We start from the raw sequence: 21,549 nt of genomic DNA, 5'->3' as shown, positions 1-21,549 counted from the left end.
ATCTTAGCGCAAATCCAATAATGAAACACTGGAAGAACTAGTTATTCAACCCAAACCTCCATCGCAAGGACGACTTTAGCAGGACGTTTCTCAGTGATACGCTATACTCAGTTTGACATTCATCATGAGATGTTGCAACTGTAATTCCTCACCATCAGCATTAACAAGTGTATGTCCAAGTGTATATTTCCAATTTATTGCGGTGCACATGTGGGAACTGTATTATTAACAGTATCAATAACAGTGCATATGTTAGCCGAGCACTAACGTAAATTACTGATGTAACATTAAAGTTTGGAAAACAAATCTTGCTCCATCCTTTATCATTACTCAAAATAGTAAGACGATCTGCACTAATGGACACAATTTTAGGTAATAGTGGCCCACAGCTGATTAGCAGAAGTATTTCAGTAAGATAGTAATAACGTGAGTTAGCCGGTTAGCTGTAGACATACACAATATAGTTAAAACACAAAACTATGTATTTTAAAATACATCAATAATTAATCACACTTTAGAGGTTGTGATTCTGAGGAGCAAGTTGGTCCAAATAAAGCAGGTACTGTCCCATCTTTAACCACTAATTCTTCACAGCCTCATTCTTTGGAAGTGAAAATAAACCGAATTTGCTTTCACAGCATCTTGTCGACATGTTGTCCACACGAATGAGCTACAGCATTTGAGAGGGGTTCAAGTTTTCGCGAGATGTCCACGCAGAACGTAGGCAGGCATTATGCAAATATATTAACTTGTGACATGTGCGGAAATGGGATTTGAATTACAAACGACTCATTTAAGCGATTCAGAGTCTACTCTTTCTTTTGAGAGACAATAACTTGATTTATGATGCATTTTCAGCTTTACAACTTTGCAGACTGTTTACATTCACATACAGCTACATTACACACTGCATGAAAGGTCATTTTCAAAAATCCACAGGCTAATAGGGGCACTTTAACAGAAAAAAAAAATACAGTTCAGCTTCAAAGAATAAAACAGTAAAATAGTGAAGGCACATATCACACAATAAAAATGCTGTGCTACGCAAAGCGGTGGCCACTCACTAAACTCAGATCATTTCCACACTAGAGAAAACAACTTTAACATTGTTTTCTTTCTGGTAGAAGTAATAATAATTAAGGTGGCAGATGTGGCTTCCATAAAGACTGTCATTTTATGCAAATTGCGAGATGATGCAACTTTCCTTTCTGCTTAAAGTGACATTCTTCAAACAGGTTATTGTTATTACATCTGTCATGTAACACAAACCTTTCATCCAAGAGCCCACATTTTGCAAACTAGCTGTTGCTGTTGCTTATTTAAATGACGTATCATCAATTTAAGGTTAATTTTTCCTGGTACAACATACTGACTTGGCATTCTTCATCTGGATACCAAAACATCTACTGTTCAGCGGGAAACTCCCGTGGTGGAGCAGCTTGGAGCAGAAGGTTGCTCTTTTGGAAGCTATGGCTCATTCTTCAATCTGTCATCTCACAATGTCAAACTGGAAGGTTTGGCAAACTGCCGTGCGTTTGAAGCAAGGTCACAAGCTTAATTCGGAAAGCAGCAAACATCTCCAGCTGCATATTGACAAATGTGTGATGGCTTCATACTCAACAGCCATTCAAACTCTCCAAGAGTCAACAGGATGTTCAGTATCGCAGGGATCTAACCTACAGGATCTGATTGGTGTAACTGGTGGTAAGAAAATAACTGGTAAGAGCCGTGTCACACGACTAGAATAAACACAGCAATTACAGGGCAAAGGCGCATACAGATACTGGGCCAAGTCTGCCTGGGAAAGTAACTGTATGACAGACCACAGCGTATAAAAACCCACATGGGCTCTAGGCCAAAACTGGACAGAGGACGAGAGACTGCGGCAGAGACACAAAACAGAAAACAGGCAGAAATGATTAGAGAACTACACAACATGGTGACCGGCCAAAAGACAATGTTTCTGTGAGAGAACGCCTGCAGTCACCTCGTAAATGCTTACGAGGATCAGGCCCAAATTGGATATGTTTGGATGTGAATCAACCCAAAACATAGTACGGATGTTTATTTTGGTCATTTGGACTGCTTGATTACTCGAAAGATAAATACATAGAATATTGACAGGGCGAGCTCTCTGAAGTGTTTTTTTTATTTTTTATTGAATATACAAATATATGAATCAGATTTTTGACAATTACATTGCGTCTCGCACCATGTAGGTCATACTACTCAAATAATGCTTTTTGGTAATAAAAGAAATGTTAACAACAATTTAACAGCATTTATTCATCTAGATTAATTTTATATATAAATATTAAGGGTGTAATAGTACATGTATTCGTCCCGAACCATCACAGTACGGACGTCACAGTTAGAGGCATGCAGTCAGACGACGAATACAGTCAGTCACAGGCGATCCACTCCAATACGGAAGGGAGCGCACGCGGTAATGCAACGCTTGCTGTGTCTCATTTTCGAGGCCTCCGGAGGTTGCATTTGAAGGTTGCATACGTCATCGCGGTGGTCTCATTTAAGAAAAGTAACCGCTAGATTGCAAAGTAAGAAAGAAATTACAGTATTTTACACTGTATGAGGAATAACAATTTTATTACAGTTATTTTTCTTAAATAAGACACCCTTGATGACGTATGCAGCCTTCAAATGCGACCCCCGGAGGATGCAGCCTCTGAAATGAGACACAGCGGCTGTTTGCTAACCGTGCTAAACAGTATAAGGTAAGGCTTATTATTAGCAGTCTCAAACTAGTTTTTGTTAATAAAATTAAGTTGCACAACCACATAAACACGGTTAGCAAACAGCCGCTATTAATGGTTGTGTATGTGGTTGTGCAACTTAATTTTATTAACAAAAACTAGTTTGAGACTGCTAATAATAAGCCTTACCTTATACTGTTTAGTCATCATTATTAGTCATATTCTTACAATTTATGTATATGTTAAGTAAAGTGGGAAAGTACTGCTTTAATGTAAATTTAAACTTTAGATGTTAAAAGGCTATTAGCATACACTACCGTTCAAAAGTTTGGGGTCAGTAATATTTTTTTTATGTTTTTTGAAAGAAGTCTCTTAATCTCACCAGAGCTGCATTTATTTGACCAAAAGCAAAGTAAAAAAACAACAAAAAAACGTAATATTGTAAAATGTTAGTACAATTTAAAATAACTGTTCCAATTTTAATTTAATGTTGTCAAAGCTGAATTTTCAGCATCATTACTCATCACATGATCCTTCAGAAATCATTCTAATATGCTGATTTGCTGCTCAAGAAACATTTCTCATTATCGAAGATGAAAACAGTTGTGCCGCTTAATAATTTTGTGAAAACCATGATACATATTTCTCAGGATTCTTTGATGAATAGAAAGTAGAAAAGAACAGCATTTATTTGAAATCATAATCTTTTGTAACATTATAAATGTCTTTACTGTCACTTTTGATCCATTTAATGCATCCTTGTTGAATAAAAGTATTAAATTCTTAAAAAAATAAAAGAAAAATACATTCTGACCCCAAACTACTGAATAGTAGTGCATGTATAAAAAAAAATAAAAAAATAAAAAGAAGACTAATAAATAAATTGTTCATAATACATATAGCATTAACTAACTAAACTTTACTGTAAAGTGTCATCTTAATATATTTCTAACTGATATTACTCTCTCTCTTTGCTCCACATCTAGGATGGACTACTTTCACTAACCTTGTTGCAGTGCACTGTGGGATTACCTTCTCCACATACATGCAATGTTTTCATAGAATTTGCCAAAAAGAAGAAAATAAGCTGCTCACTAGGTTTGGGAACCAGCTCTTGAGAGCCAGCAGTTCACACAGCAATGGGAAGAGACAAGCAGCCTTCAAATATTAATACTGGCTCTGGTCTATACTCAAAGGAAAGTCCGCCACCACAAAACGGCCATTATTTTTGTCTCTTCTATTTACTAGTACGTAAATAAAATGTTACATTTACATCATAATGGAAAATGGAAAGGGTTTTTAAAGGGATGGTTCACCCAAAAATGAAAATTCTGTCATTAATTACTCACCCTTATGTCATTCCACACCTGTAAGACCTTTGTTCATCTTCGGAACACAATTGAAGATCTTTTTGATGAAATGTAAACATTCATCAACTCACACATCAGTTGTGGTAAATGGAAGCTCAAGCATGTTTGCTTGACATGCGAGAACCAGTGAGGTTCATTCTCGTGTTACGCAGCACGTTTGAGCTTCCGCAAGAACCAATGAGGTTTGTTCTCGCGCATCAAGCATGTTTGGTTGGGTTTATGTTCTCTGATCAATGTTTATATGTAAATAAAAGACTAAATGAAATCTGTTCATTAGGCATATAACGGTACCAAATATTCATGTTGCGATTAATTGCTGAAGCTTTTATCACGGTATACGGTATTAACAAGATATTGAAATAAGTTGAAAAAAAGTGTTGTCATAGTATAACAGGTTTATGAACTCTTTTTCTTATAACAAAAAGAACTCTGAATGTTTAAATACAATAATACACAAAAAATATATAAAGTAAAATTTTCAAACAGATTAAAGTGCAAAAGAATTAGGCTATAAAGAACAACAGGTAACACTTCACAATAAGGTCTCTTTATTTAATGCATTAACCAAGATTGAGCAATAGCTACATTTGTTACAGAAAATATTATTTTTTGTTAATGTTAGTTAAGAAATACAACTGATCATTGTTAGTGTTATCTCAGGTCCACTGAGTAAGTTATTTTGATTAATGCTTTAAAAGTATTTTTCATTGTCAGTTTGGTAATAATAAATTAACATGTTAACTAATGAAGCCGTATGTCTCAAAGTTTTACTGAACAATAACAAATAATCAGAACATTTCTAATCATTAGGGCATGTTGTAATCCAGATTAAAATATAAAAATGTTTAAGTTTAAAAATAAATAGCCTATTAAGTCTTAAGAATTTGGTGCTGTGATGAACAACATTGAGATTACAAAAAAATGAATGGCTGTTTGAAGCATTTTAAAAACTTCACTAGCGCAGCTGCTTTGTTTGCGGGGTTTCCGGGGTAACCGCTGCATTTTGCTGTTCCATCAGTGCCCTCTGCTGTCAGAGAATGAACGCGCACTCCTTCACTCATTCCGCCATGTGCTTCTCATGCACATTGGGCTTGTTTACATCTGAGCACGTGTCCCTTTGACGTAGAATACAGCGGTGTTGTGCATTTTATACGGTTGATGGGGAAAGTATTCTTAAATGCATTATAAAAATTGTAATAATTGATAATAAATTATTATTTACGGTATTTTGAAGTGCCTACGATAACAATATCATGCATATTCATTCTCATGATATATCGCATTACCGAATATCGGCACGTCTAATGGGTATCATATAAAGTGATAGAGTTTCTTCAGAAAATTTTGACTAAACTGCTCAATTCATATGGATTAGTTTTACAATCTCTTAATGAACTTTTTGAAGCATCAAAGTGGTAGTTGCGTAGGTGTCAATGGAGGAACAAAAAGCTCTCAGATTTCATAAAAAAAAAAATCTTCATTTGTGTTCCGAAGATGAATGAAAGTCTTACGGGTTTGTAACAACATGAGGGCGAGTAAATGATGACAATATTCATTTTTGGGTAAACTATCCCTTTAAGACAGACTATTACAAATTTTTTGATGTAAAAATGAAGCTGGTAAAAGACAGTTACTGCACACTTGACCAATATTACCAGGTCATTTTATTCACTGACCCCGCTCACCCTGCATTTTCTAAAAGTGTCCCTCAAGCTGCGTAATTTGAGCATCCCTGGTGTAGGCCAAAGAGAGACGAGGGCGAGTGGGGTGGAAATAATGACATTGACTAGCCAATTAATTCTCCAAATCCCAGAGCAATTAACAGAAGCTTGTGGATCAAAGAACTGTCAATTAACGCAATGCTAGTGCACATATGCACACGTATGCATGAAGTCACTCGCACACAAACACATCTGGGCACAGGCGCTCTGACTCGCCAATAAAGGACACGCATCAATATGTTGCACTCTCGGGCCCATATCACACAAGCATTACAGACAAGGGCCAAACACGCATCTAAACACAGGGAAAATGAAACCTAAACTGTTAATAGGCATTGATCAATCCGGCCAATCAGAGCCACCAGCCTCGGGCCAGAAAGAAGATGGGTGTAATTATCCTACTATTGTATTGGAGTATACTCTGTTAGGGGTTTTATTTGCTTTGTTTGAATGGAAATCATCTATTTCCTTCTTTAATTCATCCTTTAATTTCATTTTCCCGATCGCCAAAGCAAACAAAGAATATCTTTGGCGTTCCCATGGCAACCGCAGTTGCTAGGCAACACAAAACTCTCAAACATCCATTCCAGAACTCTGACAGATGGAACGAGAGAGAAAGAGAGAGAGAGGGAGATGCGAATGAGGGAGGAGGAGGGGTGGACAGGCAGAACACAAATGAAGAAACCAGGAGGAGGGCAGATAGAGGAATAACATCATAACAACAGATCGGAACGTTAGGGAGATCAATAGGAGCTGTGAACGCCTCCCTCAGGCATCAAAGCCATGAGACGCATGCAGCAGAATAAATGACAGCCGACCGGCTGAAAGCGATCGCAGAGATACGAGGATGGTTTTACGATGTGTGTGCTCGGGGACGGCGTGTACTGTGTCCTTTGACAGCTCTGGCCTGTCATCGTGAAACCATTACTGACGATAAAGAGGGAGGCGGGATCTGCATGATAAGTGATGGTTCTGAAGGGGGGTGGGCCAGGAAATGAAGAGACTGCTCATCTGGTTGTGTATCATAAACAAGTACTCTGACTCACAGCAGAGCAATCACAGCTATTGGTGGTATTTTCGCCTGTTTTGGATGACCCTGACAGGACAAATTAAGAAGCGTGATCGCACTAATACAACCAACATTAAATATTCATTACTTTCATTCAAAATGATGTGTGAAATGCATATAAGAGTGGTTTAAAGGATTAGTTCGGACAAAATTCAAATTGCGTCATTTACTCACCCTCATGTCTTTCCAAACCTGGTTTGTCTTTCTTCCAAAGTACATAAAAGGAGAAGCTTAGCAGAATGTCCAAACCACTCTTTTCCATTCAACAAAAGCAAGTGACCAGGAGCTGTCAAGCTCCAAAAACTACAAAAGTTGTCACTATAACTTTTGCACTATATACTGTACGCTATACAATAGCATTGTGTGAAAAACAGAAAATGTCATTCACGCATGTGCATTTTTTTAAATGAGATTTAAAGGATGTCATCCAAGATGTTAATGTCTTTCTTTCTTCAGTCGAAAATACATTAAGGTTTTTGAGGAAAACATTCCAGGATTTTTTTAAAGTGGTCTTTACTAGGGTACAATGGGTTGAAGGTACAAATTGCAGCTTCAAAGATCTCTACACGATCCCAGCCGAGGAATAAGGGTCTTATCTAACGAAACAATCTGTCATTCTCTAACTTTTTTTAAAACATTAATATACTTTTTAACCACAAATGCTTGTCTTGCACTAGCTCTGCGATGCGCGTCCATGATTTCACACATTACGTAATCATGCTGGAAAGGTCACGCGTGACGTAGGCGGAAGTACCGATCCAGTGTTTACAAAGCAAACATGCAAAGACTAAGTCAAACAGCCTTTACAAAAAAAAGGTAAAAACAATGATGTCGGACTATTTTAAAGTTGGAGGAGAAAATGAGATGTTTTCGTTTTTTTCGTGACCTTTCCAACGTTGTTAAAAAGTATATAAATGTTTTTTTTTTTTTTTTTTAGAAAATGACGATCGTTTCTCTAGATAAGACCCTTATTCCTTGGCTGGAATCGTGTAGAGTCCTTTGAAGCTGCACTGAAACTGACATTTGAACCTTCAACCTGTTAACTGTCGAAGTCTCCTATATGGAGAAAAATTCTGGAATGTTTTCCTCAAAAACATTAATTTCTTTTCGACTGAAGAAAGAAAGACATAAACCTCTTGACTTTCAGTAAAAAATGACTTTGAATGCAATGCAAGTTGCTTTGGATAAGAGCATCTGCCAAATGCATGAATGTATGTGTGTTATTTATTTCCTTTTATGCTTATTTAACAACATAAGGATGAGTAAATGATTAAGATGATGAAGAATGTTCACTTTTGGGTAAACTACTTGAACATCCCCATCTACATTGGTCATGTTAATATTCGAACTGTAGCACAACAGAACCATAACATTTATTTCTGCACAGGTTTAAGACCTTGTTGCAAAAATTCAGCTTGCCACAAAATGCAAAACTGATGCCACCTGCCACAAAGTGAAGCATGCTAACAAGTAAAAGCAACAGGAGAAGAAGAGTGCAAAGGACAGAGAGAATTGCACTGCAGTGCAGCATCTCCGTTTCAGAGTACAGACATGGTCCAATAAATCATGTGTCATGAAGAGGGGGATGGAGAGACGTCATCAGCCCAAAAACTGCTGTCAAACTGCACAGATACATGCATACAAGTGTCTATGCACCAATACACCAATGTCATTCTGCTAACAGGGCTATTCATCTTCAACCTGAGCTACCCACCCCACATTATTTATTACAGCCAGTCGTGACTTCCCAGACTTAAATAAAAAGCATCAATGTAACAAGCTTATCGATCTGCAGAGCATGCAAGATCTTTGGTGCATGTAGGTCGTGGAAGAGTTTGAGAATGGGGGGCAAAAAGATTTAGCTGAACCTGAGAGCGTAGAAAGAGAACAGTGGTAGCTTTTAAAAGCTACACTTGTCTGGCACATTCAAAGGAGGAAGATTAAGTTTTTTCTCTCATTACGATGGACAGATATTAAAATGTGACGAGATTTCTCGTCGTGGTGAAATGCTGTCTTGTGATATTGCCATGATGGCAGTGTGAGGATGAAATTTGGATAGAATATGCCACCGCTTAGTTTACATTATGCCTCCAGTCCACTGTTGTTTTATTTATAGAAATAAAAACCATTTAACGAGCTGCAGAGTCGTACGTAGTGCAGAAGGAATCAGAGTTCACTGATCACATGACGAGAGTAAGTGACGAGATGACTGACAAGACTATGGTGGAGGATTCGTTGCACAGAGCCTAATGTATGATAAATGTCTTACCTTGTAGAATGCGCGCTCAGCACCGCCGCTCCCTATTTACAGAGTACATGTGATCGTGAAAGTTAAAGGCAAGCGCGCATTCAAACGCGATTTCAAAGCAGCTCCCTGCATGCAAATATCTCCCAATATGAAAGCTATCTTAGGCTGGGCTGTGTAGTTGTAACCATCACTTAGCTCTGTATCATGCTTGAAGAAAAATGTGGTCTCTATTCGCACTTTGAATATTGAGAGTACTTTGATTATGGTTGCACTTAATGTTTGCACTTAAGACTAAGAGACAACTGTTATTCAATTTAATTTATACCGTTTTTATTAAGAGGTCAAAAGTTGTAGAAGCTCATAAATCATGTACAGTAAGGTCTGAGAGACTCATATGAAATCATACAGGAGAGAAGCCAGTCAGTTGAGTTTGTGGTAAATCCTTTTACAGTGCTTGAGTAATGTTGTCTTTTACTGCATATGATAATTCATACTCAGAAAGTAGAACTGAAATTACAAGATAATTAGTTAAAACATTTCAAATGCACCGGCAGACTATTCTTCTAGTCGTGCATTTCGTCATTGAGGATTTCTTAAAAATACTGCGTAAAAATCTCATCTGGTCTCTCAACTGTCTTGTCACACCCCTAAATTGGTCATGTGTCTCAAAAGGACTGATAATCACTTCAAAGCTTTTAATGCTGAGAAAAAAATGCATTAAAAAAAAAATCAATCAAACCATTCAGAACAATGTTGATGATCTTATCCTAAGTATTAAACTTCAGATTAAACATCTCAAATCTTGCTGAAGAGGGAAAAAAAACCATCCCAGACTTGGCTAAATAACCCCTTTGCTCCATTTTTCAATATTTACTAATGCTTTTCATATCATAACATGTACAGACAGCATTATCTAGACCATTCCAGACGTGCCAGTAAATCGAGTTTTGCTGCCAATAAAGTCAAACATCAAAAGCTCAGTTTTACCACGCGAACGTCTTCATGGCTGTGACTGTCAAACCAAATTAAATCAATGAAGGAGGATGGCATTTTCCACTGTCATTCTCGGCCGACAGACACCCCTGAGCCTGAGCTTTTTATCCTCGTGTTGTTCTCTACATCTCCTCCTGCTAAGCAAGATTCATTTCTATTAATTTCTCATGCAATTTTAATGGTAAAAAGCTACTTGTTGCTCCCTATTAGGTCTCATATGACTAGGCGGATCACAGCGAGAGTAGGGTCTTCACAGTGGGAAGAAAATCAAGTTTTTTGCAGTAAATCAAGACGGCCTACTAAAAAGAGACAAATCATATGAGAAACAATGCAATGTTATATTTTCTGGATGTTAACGTTATGCACGAGACCAACAAACCAATATGCCACAGCTATGACAACTGAACACGACCTGAAAGAATTGGCTTAGAAAAGCCATCATGCAACATTATTCGGTTCATCAAATAAACACGAAATGCCACAGCAACGAGGGTTAAAAGACAAAGACAGAAGGGAAGCATCTGATTATGCAACCAGCCCCTGAGTCATTATCTCCTTCCACTGGTCAGATGCAAAACTGAGACATTTGTCATTCAAATTCAGTATGGTGAACTAGCGGCACCGCAGCGGACTTTGGTTTCCTGCTCTCTTTTCAGAGAGGACCTGGAATATTTGCAAGCTTCAAATATTTGCATTAGTGAAAATACTTCTTTCATTTAATTAATACTTTTTTTCTGTTGTTGTTGCTAAGCCTCATCGACATGTCACTCGCATAGCAGTTTGATTTCCCTGTTAATACCACAAACAGGCTTCCCACCGAGGAAGGCCACTTGTTTACATATACATAAATAAGAGTGACTCATCATATACTATGTTACACTTTTGTAACAACATTGACAGTCACAAACATATAGCCTATGAAAACATGAATAAGAATACATAAACACTACCAGTCAAATGTCGACACACCTACGCATTATTTATTATTACCATTTTCCACATATTAGAATAGCTTCTTAACTACAAGAGGTGCATCCTGGGATGCTTTTCAAACAGTACTGAAGGAGTTCACATGCACGCAGGACACTTTTTATCTGCTTTTATTTTACTATCTCATCCAACACCACTCATACTTCCATGGGATCAATAAAAGACCTGTATTATAGTGTCTTTAAACAGATGATCTAGGTAGTTCGGGGCACAATGGCCTACAACTACTCTAATACTAGCCGCTTTTCCACCGTCGGGCCGAATGGTTTTAAGAATAGTCAAGAATGGTTCCAGTTATATTTACACTTGATCTTGGTTCGGCATGACACGATTACTGAACCGGGTCGGCATGGAATGGAATGGTTAAGCAACGAGAACGGTTTGGCCCGACGGTGGAAAAGCAGCCAATGTCTGAAGACAAACCATTAACAGAAGCCTGGTCCATTTCTTTCTTCTAACACAAGGATTCCCAAACTTTTTTTTGTCCCTTTTACCTACAATATTTTTCTTTAAGTACTCCCTGTGATTTTAGGCTATTTAATAATTTAACAACACATTCTCATATTCACTGATCTCTGATGTCTGTTTTCTCATTTCTCTGGTTAAAATAGTAGGCGATAAGAATATCAACTAACATAACATATAACGTAAGGCACTATCAGCATGTTATTGTGTAATGCATGGAGGCAATGTGAGCGAAAGAAGTCAGGAGAGAGAGAGAAACCACTGAAGCAGATCCTCACTTGGGACTTCAGACACAAAAGTAAGTAAAAATTAAAGTTAATCAAAATCTGGGGCTGGCTGCCGTGTTCCCATGGTGCCTTCACAGCTCACACTTCACACATCACAGCAAACGCCTTTTCTCCAAAAGCACAGAGTGGGAAAAAAGCATGCTTTCACTTAGGTACCTGAGGTTATTTGGGCATATGCATTCATCAAACCACAACAAAAGCGCATTTGTACGACATGATGTCTGACAAAGAGTTTAACTGTTCAGGTGACTAACAGAGAAAAGCAGACATAACGGCCAGTGATAAAGAACAAAGAGCTGTCTTTGACTCAGATAAGAAAAAAGGAAGAACAAGATCCTTATTTAACTTCATGGTGATTAAAATGTCCTCCTCGAGGGTCTGTGGTGTTTTCTAGATGCTTATTCAAAGAATTACTCCGTTTGGAGTCGGACATTTTCCAAAGCTGAAATGATGACATTAAGAATTTCTGACCTTTTGGCAATGCAAAACTGGCTGAAAGCTACATAAAGCATAGAGAAAACTCACCAATCTTCTGGTTGAAGATTTTGTCAAAGGCCAGTTCGTCCCTTTCCTCCAGGTACTTCTGCATGACACTCCGAATACTGCGAGAAAATGGGTAAAAATAAAGAGGTGACTTTAGTTCAAAATTTCATATGCAAAACAAACACCATCCATACCCCACACCAGCTAAGACCCAGAAAGGCATCTGGATTTGAGTCACTGAGGTGAAGTCAGCCTCCCACACTGCCCTTCCACCTCGATCCCGGCCTTAGTTTAGGTCTCTCCACAACCACCTGCTCAATTCTCTGCCCGTCGCTTCCCAAAGGAGGGCACAGTCGCGCTGCCCTGGGAGAGGGTGTTAATGAGCAGCAAGTTTGGGAGACTGAATCAATTAGCACCCCCTCCAAGGGCTCATTATCACCCAACCACAGCCCCACAGAGTCAGAGTGCAGGTCAGGGGAGATAGAGGTGTTCCCAAAACATGCTCCTGCAGTCCTGGACCAGACACAGACACCCCTGTAGTGAGTGACCTGACACATTACAGCAAATGGACAGGGCTGCTATCAGGATTGCTATTATAAATGGGGTTGTGCAATGATATATTAATATTCATTACATTTTTATAATAATTTAGTAGGCAATAAAAAAAATAAGCAATATTGTGAATATCATGAAGAAATCATGCAATTTATATTTGGCCGTTAAGTTTCCTAAAGACAGTGTGCAAAAATGGCATTGGAAACTTTGATCCATTTCAATGAATCAATTCATGGCTCCAAATCAACAATTCATTTTTATCATTATTCAAAAACTATTTTGTGGTCAGTAAAATAATATATACTTTTATTCAGCAACAACACATTACATTGATCAAAAGTGGCAAATGCATTTATAATGTTACAAAAGATTTCTATTTCAAATAAATGCTGTTCTTTTGTACCTACTATGCATCAATCCTAAAAAAAAAAAAAATATTACCGTTTCCACAGAAGTATGAAGCACCACATGTTTCTTGAGCAGCAAATCAGAATATTATAGAATGATTTCTGAAGGATCATGTGACACTGAAGACTGGAGTAATGATGCTGAAAATTCAGCTTTGATCACAGGAATAAATTACATTTTAAAATATATTAAAATAGAAACCAGTTCTTTTCAATTGTAATAATATTTCACAATATTACAGTTTTTCCTTTATTTGTGATCAAAGCCTTGGAGAGCATAAGAGACCTTTCATTAAAAACATTAAAAATCTTATCAACCCCAAACCTTTGAACAGTAGCATACGAAGCTAAATACTAAGGGTGTGACGAAAGATCTCGTGAGATTAAAATGTGACGAGATTTCTCATCGAGGTGAAAAGCTGTCTCGTGAAATTGCCATGACGTAGTGTGAAGGTGAAATTACATTTACATTAAACAAAATTATAATACGTTTACATTAGGCCTCAACTGTCGTTTTGCTTTTTATAGAAATAAAAACCATTTAATTCAGTTGGATAAAGTTCGCATCTAGCTTATCCAACATGAGCAGCAGAGCCATACATAGTGCAGCAGGAATCAGAGTTCACTGATCACGTGACGAGAGCATGTGATGAGATGACTGACAAGACCATGGTGAAGGATTCGTTGCACAACAGAGCATAAGCGTCTTACAAATGTCTTTTCTTGTAGAAAGCGTGCTCAGCACCACCGCCCCTTATTCACTGAGTACGTGCGATTGTGAAACCAGAAACAAAAGTGAAACATGAGCGCGCATTCAAACATGATTTCAATACCCCACATTTTGAAAGCGGCTCCCTGATGCATGCAAATATTTCCCAATATGAAAGCTATCTTAGGCTGGGCTGTGTAGTTGTTACCATCTCTTAGCTCTGTATCATGCTTGAAGAAAAATGTGGTCTCTAATTGCACTTTGAATGTTGAGAGAGTACTTTGATTATGGTTACATTTATTGTTTGCACTTAAGACGTAAAACGGTTATTAATTTTTATTTATACTGTTTTTATTTCTATGATCAATTTGTGGAAAGGAGTTCAGTTAGGAGGTCAAAAGTTGTAGAAGCTCATAAATCATGTACAGTTCTGAGGTCTGAAGAGACTCATATGAAATCATACAGGAGAGAAGCCAGTCAGTTGAGTTTGTTATTCCTTCTACAGTGCTTGAGTATTGTTGTCTTTTACTGCATATGATAATTCATACTCAGAAAGTAGAACTGAAATGACATTCATTACAAGATGATTAGTTATTTCAAATGCATCTACAGACTATTTTTCTAGTCATGTATTTCGTCATTGAGGATTTCTTAAAAATACTGTGTAAAAATCTTGTTTCGTCTCGTTCTCGTGAGATACTCGCCTCGTCACAGCCCTACTAAATACTACTGTTTATCAGCATGCATTTGTTATGTTGATGCATATAAAATAAAATAATTCAATATTTAGTCTATTTCATGTATTAAGCATGCTGAAAACCCACCCTTTCATTTCTGAGCCGATACATAAATAGAGCTATATCGGGTCAATATAGGCCTAAAAGCAACATTTTAGCGCCCTGCCCTAGTAAATGACCTGACACATTACCGTAAAAACCAAAAGCTGATATCTGGAGCGCTTATAAACCATACACTGGAGTGGCTGAAACCTCAAGCCTGCGATGAGCCCTTTAAAGACATAAACAAACTTCTCATTTATTAATGACTACATGTTTTACTCACGCAGCGCATTCATATTTTATCGCCTGGCCTACATTATTATGACACATTAACTGGCCTTTAGCATCTCAAAAGTGGTAACTAGTTCAAAACCACTGACTAATGGATGTGATTTAAAATGCAGGATTGCACTCGTGCAAGAGAAATTGCATTCAACCACAACATCCTCGACCCCTTGGTGCCCGTCTCTCTCTCTCTGGATTCAGACACATTCATCTCTTTCTCTGTCGGTCTGCAATCGCATCAGTTCCGTCCCACGGTCCAACGTCTACGTGACTGAAACAATCTCCAGTCTCTTCCACTCGTCTCGCTGTCAAACAATCCTGCCAGCTCCTCAAACACTTCCAGTCATGCTGTCAAAATCTCACCTCTCTGCCAGCGGGCTCGCGACTGGCCCGAGGAGAATGTAGCAGAGCCGCGCTATCTCTCTCCGCCGCTACTTTCTCTGCTGGCAAAGGACAAAGTACCTTCTATTTATTAACAAACGCCTTTATTGTACCAGCAGCTTATGTTTTTATGCACACTGGATCATTTCCGCTGCCAATATGGGATATTGATATGGTTCTCTTACGCCACAGTTGCTTACGGAATGACAACATACAAGCAGTCGAATGTCACAAGGAGAGTTTGATGTTTAACGGCTTGTGGTAGTCAGAAGGTGCAGCTGGGAGTGGCACAGAGCTTATGGAGCCCGTAATAATGCTAATGATGGGGACACTGATGTCAACGGCTAATGCTTTCACTCGATCTGTGGTAATGCCGCCCTGCTGCGGACTACAGTAATCCCTCAGAGCAAACAGAGCCACTAAAGCAGACTAATCACAATGAAGAGCGGATGTATGGCTTACCATTTGTTGAACGGAAAAGCCAACCCGTTATCGTTTCAGATTCATACTGCACATTACCACATCATCCGGGGAGGCTAAATAGCCCACCGGCACATGCATCATTTCGGCCCAGAGAGAGACGTTTATATTAGCCTTGGCGTAGGAAGGAAGATGATTAACCGTAAATGAATCTCGTTGTGAGTTTACTGTGGCTCTGTTCAGATGCTGGCCAACTCATTCTTCAAAAACGTCTGGTTGAATGCTTTCGCAGGTCTATATGTTGTGTTTACATTGGGGACTATCACTAAGGATCAGCTCTATAAATAACTGGGAGGTAATCCGAAAGATTCAGTAATAAAATTAAGCACTTAAAGGATTAGTTCACTTCAGAGTTAAAATTTCCTGATAATTTACTCATCCCAATCAATGTTATCCAAGATGTTTGTCTTTCTTTCTTTATTTCTTGAAAAGAAATTAAGGTTTTTGAGGAAAACATTCCAGGTTGAAGGTCCAAACTGCAGTTTCAATGTAGCTTCAAAGTGCTCTACACGATCCCAGACGAGGAATAAGGGTCTTAACTAGCGAAACAATTAGTAATTTTCTAAAAATAATAAAACTTACATACTTTTAACCACAAATGCTCATCTTGCACTAGCTCTGCATCACGCCACGCATTACGTAATCACATTGGAAAGGTCACGCGTGATGTAGGCGGAAGTACCGAGCAAGTGTTTACAAAGCGAACATGCAAAGACTAAGTCAAAAGAAAAAAAAAAGAAAAAAAAAAAAAAAGGTAAAACAACGATGTCAGACAATTTTGAAGTTGGAGGAGAAAATGAGATGGAGTTTTTTGCCCTACTGCGGTACTTCTGCCTACATCATGCGTGACCTTTCCAATGTGATTACGTAATGTGTGCCGCATTGCAGAGCAAGACGAGCATTTGTGGTTAAAAAGTATATACATTTTTATTTTTTTTTAGAATATGACCCTTATTCCTCGGCTGGGATTGTGTAGAGTCCTTTGAAGCTGCACTGAAACTGCAATTCGGACCTTCAGCCCATTTGTAACTGTTGAAGTCCACTATATGGAGAAAAATCCTGAAATGTTTTCCTCAAAAACCTTAATTTCTTTTCAACTGAAGAAAGAAAGAAACATCTTGGATGAAATTTTAATTCTGAAGTGAACTAATCCTTTAAAATGCACAAAAGATTTTTTTTTGGATTAAGGTTTTATACTATATTTTAGTTCAATGTTTTAGTTTATCACAAACAAAAATTTCTTTAAAGCTCAAGGTGGCACAGTTTCAAAATCTATCAGCATGCTACAAAACAAAAGTCATGAACACTGAGGTTAATGCATGCAACTTTACATTTAACTAACAATTAAAGCAACAAGTTAAACAAATGTAGTATATCTTTACCAGTGTTTGGAGGCTGGTACATTTTAAAGTTAAGTGCATCAATCTGGACACTTTGAACCAAAGTGTTTTGACCAAATTGAACAGAGTAAAAAGTCTTTGCACTGACGTACCTGGACCTTTAAAATTGACTTTTTTTTTTAGTTGTGATAGTGTATCAGTCCACATCACATTCACACTGGGTTTTTTTTTTTAGGAAGCCAAACAACTTGAATATAATAACAATAGCAATACATTATATTATTATTATCATTATCACCATCATCAGGGCCTGAATTTCGGAATGTGCATAATTTTACTAATTCCCACAGGTTTTGCGTTTATAATGCGGGAAATTCTGCAAACAATTATGCACTATAGCATGTTGGTTGAATGAGAAATTTATTCCACACAAATCATCAGATCAAATCATTAGTTTCTGTGAGACGTAATTTAAAAAAAACAGCGTGAGTGATTCAGCAGTACCATGTCTTCTCTTTCTCTCTCTCTCAAAATGCGCAAATGCCTTCACATCAGCACATTGCCTCTGCACTGCAAGCGAGCTGCCCGATGTGATAAAAGACTTTCACTCACATTAAGTTTATCATTTGAACATCTTTTTAAGTCTTGCCAATTTAAGCATTTAAGTGATTTCAAAACCATTCAGTACTCATGCTCTCTCTGAGAGACGGTTTTCTGTGAACTCGCACTCAAAGCACACACACATGAAACTGCCTCTCAAACTTGAAACTACCAAATTGAGTTCTTTTCACGGCTTATTGCACTTAAACGGTCAAATACACACAAAACAGTTTCAAAATACCAGTCTTAGCAAGCATCCACGTAAACACAGCCGGTTTTGTCTTAAGTGAATGTAAACTTAAGACTGTAGGGCTGCCCTCGACTAAAGATTTTTCTAGTCAAGTAGTCATCGCTCATTTAAGCGATTATTCGACTAATCACACTTTTATATTAATAAACCATATAAATCATAATAATGAGCCTTTGATCGCCTATATACATACCTGCAAACTCCAAAGTGGTTAAAAAGGTGACATGTTTACAAAGTAAATAGTAGTAGGGGGGTCTGGGGGCATCCTCCCCCTTGAGAAAATTTTTGTGATTTTAGAATATAAACTAAGCATTCTGGTGCACTCCCACAAGAAAATAAATGGGAAAAAAAATCAACAAAAAAATAATAAATAAATAAATAAAAATTTATTGACACTAGGGCTGGGCATTGACACAAATTCCACAAATTCCACAACTGGATTCGATTTCGATTCAAATCGAGCTTGCGATTTGATTTCGATTTGATTACCTTCAATTCAATAATGATTAATTTGGGGCCTATCAGGTACAGTACATGGCAAATTTCCTCAAAGAAAAAATAACTCAAATAATGCTGTAAACTATACAGGGAACCACAGCTGGTACATCATTATAATATTAAAGGTTAAAATTAATTGATTTGTAAGCTACTTACATATAAATTACACAAAGAAGTTTTTCTAATAACGTTACAATAAATTTTTAATGACATAATTGTGTTTCTACTCGTTTTTAATATCGGCCTAAACATTTAAATGGTGGCCGTCATAAAACGGTTTTATACATTCAGTATTGAAGCACATGTTAAGTACATGAATATGCAATGGCCTATAGTCACAGTGGATATGTATCAAAATGCTCCTCTCTAAGTTCATTTTTGTAGCTGACTAACAAGTTTTTTAACATTGAACGGCTTTTCTGAGGTAAATGTTATGGTAAATGTGACATTTTTACAAGCTATTTTATTGGCGTTTTTTCCGTGATTGAAACAATCATTGATCGATTAACATTACATATGACATGATACGGATTTCAGTAAGTTGTACTGTATCTTTCAACATACCTTCGGTATTCATTCATCCTACATCCATTCATGTTTATTTCGTGTTGTAAAGAGGAAGAGATGATCAGTTCTCGTGCGCTCTGCCTCTGTTTGAACTGAAGCGCTTCAGTGATGTGTCCGTCACACCACAGAGCGCCAAAAAGAGATCACAACAGGACAGCTCAAGAAACGTTCATGGCCTCACTCCAGTATATGGGAAAGTAGCCCATTTTCGATTTATTGTGCCTGCAAACTCACCCTGACACCCCCCACCCCTGAAAAAAAAAAAAAAAAAAAAAACTCTTCGGATCTACACGGATGCATAAAGCTTGCAGCAGCGCACAGGCAAACGTAATAACTATGAATGTGGGGGGGGAAAAAACAGAGGAAGACTGTCTGAACATTTTAATTTATTGAGTTTACAGAAATAAAAGCAAACCATTTAAACCAAACAATTTCGAATGTTGGATTATTCTTATCTGCATGACCAAAAACGACAATTGGATAAGCGCAAAAAATAGCGCACATTTATCTACGTTAACGTTAGAGAGAGTGGACTTGTAAAGTTGCTACTACTTACATGTTTCAAGTGATAAGCCATATTTGAGGTCGATGAATGATTAATGTTTGGATTTCCTGCCGTTAACGGCAGGATTTCGCCACTTCCTGTGGAGTTTTTTTCCTGCAACTAACAGTTAGTCGACTATTAGGGGCAGCCCTAAAATGAATCAACATGTTGTGTCTAAACACTGTCGGGTGAAGTTCTCATTGTGGTGGTAATATTATGATAAATCACATGAAATCCAAACACCGAAACATTGTTATTGACCAGTCAAATGAGGAAAGACAGCGGTCCATCACTGCATTGAATAACTTTTTTTGTAACTTTAATAAGGATTAACCTTTGTTTAATTTGTACAGTGAAGATTATATGCAGTTATTTTACATTTGATTACTTTATTCAATTTCTGTACCTGAAAACTACTGTTAGACCTACCTGAAAAACCTGAAAAGCACTGATTATTTCATTTGTATCTTTGTTGTATTTATTTATTTGACTTTGACCTATTTGACTTTATTTTTTTCATAATGACCATTTACTTGTCTTTAATAATCTTTGAAATTTATATCAGATAGTAGTTTTAGCTGTGGTATTGAAATTGGAACCGAGAACTGTTCAGTTTCATTGGTATCTAAAATGTTGGTGTCATAACCTTATTCATTACAATATAAAGATACATGGACCAAAAACAATAACTATTTTATTCATTTATTACTTTTTTTGTGGTGGGGCCAGTGAAAATTGAATCACTGAATTCAGTGAATCAAATCGGGAATATCGAATCAGAATTAAATCGGGACATCTGTATCGATACGCAGTCCTACTTAGCACACCGAGCATGTGGATATTCTTGCTTTTTCTCAACATGAACGTGAAACAATATAAACACAATAACCACATGCTGACTCGAGTGTATATGTGCGTTCTGTACGATAATCAAAGTCCAAATATTGAAATACAATATTTTTTGAAAAATGCCAATCCTTAACGAAAACAATACCCATTTTATTTTATTTATTAATTACTTTTTTTGTGGTGGGGCCACAAAATTTGAACCACTGGCCCGACTGGGCCAGCAGAAAAAAATCCTTAGTGTTGAGCCCTGAGCTGCACTGAGAGATCACTAATCACTTTTAAGTGTTATATAAACTTTAAAAACATTCCAACTACTGCAATTCCACGAATGCACAGTCTATATCGAGACGCGTTCATGTAAACTGTACAATAAAACCTTTGTGTTGAACTACAGGCTTTACATTGTAAACTGACAGTCATATCACCATAGTGATCCCATGGGATGAGCAAACTATGAAATCTGAAATACCATTTCCTTTTGCTTTGGCCTCGGTTTGTTACCAAAAGCAGGTTTAAACAACATTTACAGTGTTCACCGTTCAGTCTCCCGATAGGGTTGTAAACGGCCAAATAACTACATAAAAAGTGAAGGCATAGCCAATTCATCACTTTTACGGTTTTCGGACAGTGGCAATAAAAAAAAAATCCAATAGACACAAGAGACTTTAACATGGTATCCGAGAGAACAGGTACAATCATCTCCAACAAAGACTATAATTGAAAATATACTAGGTCGATCTAGTTATGTTTAGTATGGGTTTAGTATTTCCATCTGACTCCTGTATTCACTTTCTGAGGGGCAAGTATTGTTGAATGCCTAGCTAATATGAAGTGCTTCATGTACATGAATTGGTTCAATAATATGTTGGTTATTTCTTCGATTAATCGGATGGAAAATATCAGCAGACTGAATGTTACGAGATGAGAAACATTGGAAAACATTTATACTCCATTACAATATATAC

At 37.4% G+C, this 21,549-nt stretch overlaps 1 protein-coding gene across 1 annotated transcript in view; it reads right to left on the bottom strand.

Annotated features, from left to right (window-relative positions):
- The window catches only part of grk3 (G protein-coupled receptor kinase 3), a 60,631-nt gene that overhangs the window by 36,264 nt on the left and 2,818 nt on the right, over window positions 1-21,549 (bottom strand). Inside the window, exon 2 of the mRNA XM_051907176.1 lies at window positions 12,383-12,459. Coding sequence (XP_051763136.1) covers window positions 12,383-12,459 — 77 coding nt within the window. The remainder of the gene's footprint in view (window positions 1-12,382; window positions 12,460-21,549) is intronic.

This window comes from Ctenopharyngodon idella, chromosome 10 (assembly GCF_019924925.1).
Source record: "Ctenopharyngodon idella isolate HZGC_01 chromosome 10, HZGC01, whole genome shotgun sequence".
Classification (NCBI taxonomy): Eukaryota; Metazoa; Chordata; class Actinopteri; order Cypriniformes; family Xenocyprididae; genus Ctenopharyngodon; species Ctenopharyngodon idella.
Note: the sequence above shows the minus strand (reverse complement) of the source record. Positions and strands in the feature narration are given on the sequence as shown.